This window comes from Apteryx rowi, unplaced genomic scaffold (assembly GCF_003343035.1).
Source record: "Apteryx rowi isolate R43461 unplaced genomic scaffold, aptRow1 scaffold_27, whole genome shotgun sequence".
Taxonomy (NCBI): domain Eukaryota; kingdom Metazoa; phylum Chordata; class Aves; order Apterygiformes; family Apterygidae; genus Apteryx; species Apteryx rowi.
Genome location: NW_020449085.1, coordinates 819,457 through 822,415, shown reverse-complemented (window position 1 = coordinate 822,415; position 2,959 = coordinate 819,457). Strand labels below are relative to the sequence as shown.

The 2,959-nt window shown below is 55.9% G+C and overlaps 2 protein-coding genes across 2 annotated transcripts in view; one reads left to right on the top strand and one right to left on the bottom strand.

The window, feature by feature from the left end:
- Window positions 1–146, bottom strand: part of B2M (beta-2-microglobulin) — a 4,094-nt gene extending 3,948 nt beyond the window's left edge. Inside the window, exon 1 of the mRNA XM_026068223.1 lies at window positions 35–146. Within this exon, the coding sequence (XP_025924008.1) occupies window positions 35–101 (67 nt within the window). The 5' untranslated portion in view covers window positions 102–146. The remainder of the gene's footprint in view (window positions 1–34) is intronic.
- Window positions 147–227: 81 nt separating this feature from the next.
- PATL2 (PAT1 homolog 2) overlaps window positions 228–2,959 on the top strand; it is an 11,885-nt gene continuing 9,153 nt past the window's right edge. The window contains exon 1 of the mRNA XM_026068218.1: window positions 228–1,603. The gene's annotated coding sequence lies outside the window, so the exon portion shown is untranslated. The remainder of the gene's footprint in view (window positions 1,604–2,959) is intronic.

Here is a 2,959-nt window from a genome sequence, read left to right as displayed (position 1 = left end):
CCCCGTGCCGGGCACCCCCGCCCCGCGGGCTCACCCTTGGCCTCCCGCAGGCCGACCAGCAGCACCAGCACCAGCACCATGCCCCTCAGCACCCGCGCCATGGCGCCGACCAACCCTCGCTCCTCGCAGCTCACTCGGAATAACGCGCCTGCCCGCCCGCAGCCCTATTTATACCCGCGGCCGCGGGCGGCCAATCGCCGCGCAGGGCGCCCTGTGCGTCACCGGTCTCCAGGCTGAAACGGCGCGGAGAGGTTAGCTGAGCCGAGCCTCGCAGCTTTCGCTTTCGCTTAGGCCGGGCCCAGGGCCGCGCCCGGCCCCGCCGCGGCCCCCCCGGCCGGGCCGCTGCCCACCCGCCTCGTCGTCGGCAATTTGAGTTCAGAAACGTTTCGCTGAAGGAACGCCGTCGCGACGGCGCTGTTTGCTGGCCCCTTTGCTCGGGTTTTCCCCTCCTTGCTGGTGCAGAAGGGGCAAGGGAAGAGTCACGTCATGCTAATCACAAGACGCTCGTCCAGCTTTAATTTCTGACCGAAAGAAAAAAATAAAATCCCTCCCAAGGGGAACTTGCCTGCCAGGGCCAGCACGGCAGCACCAAAACCTGCAAAGCCCCACGCCCGGCCTCTTCCAGGGCAGCTGAGCGTGGCYGGGCTCCCGCATCCTAACAGCGAGAAACGGCCCTCCGAGCCGGCCTCCGGCCTTTCCTGGCCTTCCTCCGGCTCCCAAAAGTACAAAATCGTTTTTTTCCGGTGCCCTCCACGCACTTCAGTTTAGCTGGGCTGGGAACCCCCCGGGCTGCTCCCCTAGTGCAGCCTCCTCGGCAGCCTGGGGAAAGGAGGGAAGTGATTCGCTTTGAGCTCATCCAGTAAGACCTGCTTCGTCCCCACAGCATGATGAAAACTGGAGTTAAAAAAGGTTCCCTCCAGTGGCAAAGCAGCATTAAAGAGCACTTGGATGAGCCGTGCAACCCGGGGCCTGCTTGCGTTTCCGCAGATCCCACACCGCTGCTCTTCAGAGCCAGCGTTCCGGACAGGGCATCAGAACCTGCACATATTCTCTTCCATCCAACTGAATGAGAACGGTGAGAGCCTAGTATTTCCTTACACAGTTTAAAAAGAAAAGAAAGGAAGGTCCCTAGCAGTTGGAAGAAGAGGGCAGCATTGTGGAGCCCCTTTAAGACTCAGCCAACTTCATATGCGCCGTTTAAAGAGCTATCTGCAAACCAAGAAAGCACGCATGGAAAACATCTCCCACCAGAAGGCAAACTGCACAGCACGTAAATCTGTAGAAACTGACTGAGAAGTCATAAAAGAAGGACCTGCACATGGTATAAAATGCTACCGCTGCGCTGTGAGAGCTCTGAGTGGTTGCGAGCTCCTGCTCTGCTGGCTGCTCCGCAGCTGCAGCGTCCGGCTGCCAAGCTTTGCCAGCAGGAGATGAGACCAGGTCTCTTGTCGCGCAGCTGCCGTTGGAGCCTTATCAGAGATCACACTCACAGTGAGAACAGGCCCTCACAAAACTAAGCACCAGCTCCTGTGTTGGTTGCTGAGGCTGCATCTGGTGACATCATCTACAAGCCCAATCTACAAGTTAGTCTACTTCTACCCAGGTGAATGAGCCCTTTGACTTAATATTAGTTACAGACATCATTAACTGCAGCACCCAGATCCTTTCCCTGTACTGAAGCCAAGCTCTGCCTGTTGGAACGGGAATCCCCAGAAGTGACTTCACTGTCCACAGCAACGCCTGGTGGACTTTCCCCGTAAAGCGATACTAAACCATGAGTTTCTTCCACGTGATGTTTCTAAAAGGCCACACCAGTTTGGTTAGTACAGCCAAATGCTTCCTGCTTTAGAGCGTTGCTGCTTTTAACAGCACAGAGAAATATAAGAGTGGGTGAGCTGTGACACAAATGCAGCCTCCGAGGCACATGCAGTGGGTTCTTGGCATAAAGCCATGCCAAGATATGTTCATGCATGAGGGTGGGTAAGTTGAAAGGTAACTGAAGAGCTGGAGTCCTATGCCTTAGCTTTGTTCTCATACACTTCAAAATCTACAGGTATAAACTTCCCAGGTCTGCTTCTAGGCTGAGTGCTTCAAAAGTAAAATTCAAATCCTCATAAGAAAAAGGACTCTACTCGTGCCAGCCACAGCAATGCAGGACTGAGGAACTCCAGCTGGTTTGCCTTGATTACTCAGGAGGATATTGGCAGCAGTTTGGAAACACACTGGCAGCAACCAGAGCAGCAGAGAAGGAGCCAGGCTAGGACTCTTCTGTGCCCTAGATTTACCCTGGATGCAGGTGTTTGCCAGGGAGCACCAGTGCTGCAGTCTTACACCCCCTTTCACAGGTGGGGTCATCAAAATCTCACCCTCATCTCCCCCATCTGCCCCACAGCAGCTTGATTACCATCCCTGCCCCCTGTGCAGCCTCATGCTGTGGCTCTCTGAGGCCCAGTGCTGCTCCCAGCCTCAAAGGTAGCAGCTGGGAGAGCACCCAGATTGCGGTTGCTTTGTCACAGAGAAATGCTGTAGGGAGAGGGCTGAAGAGGTATGAAGGCCACCAGCACCAGCGGCTGCAGCAATTCAGGGAACAGGGCAGGAAACACTTCTTCTCTCTCGCTCTCACCAGAGTGGGGAGGAGAAGCATCGAAAGGCAGAGCTCCCACCTAAGCTGTGAGGTACGGCTGTCCCTCCTKCTCCACTGCCAAGGCAGAGGCCTTGGTGCTCAGCAAAACAACTCAGAGCAGACACAACCAGAGCAGCTGGCCAAGAAGAAGTGACAAACATTATCTCCCAGCAAGGAGAGGTGCCGGACCAGCATGGCCCGTTGTGGCTTGGAGCGTGCATAAAAATACCTTCTTGCCCTGCTGCCACTAGAGCTGGGAGCGCTGGCAGTATGTCCAGGGGACACACGGCTCCTTGGCCTTGAGCAGCGATGGAGAAAAGGCCTCGAGACGCATCA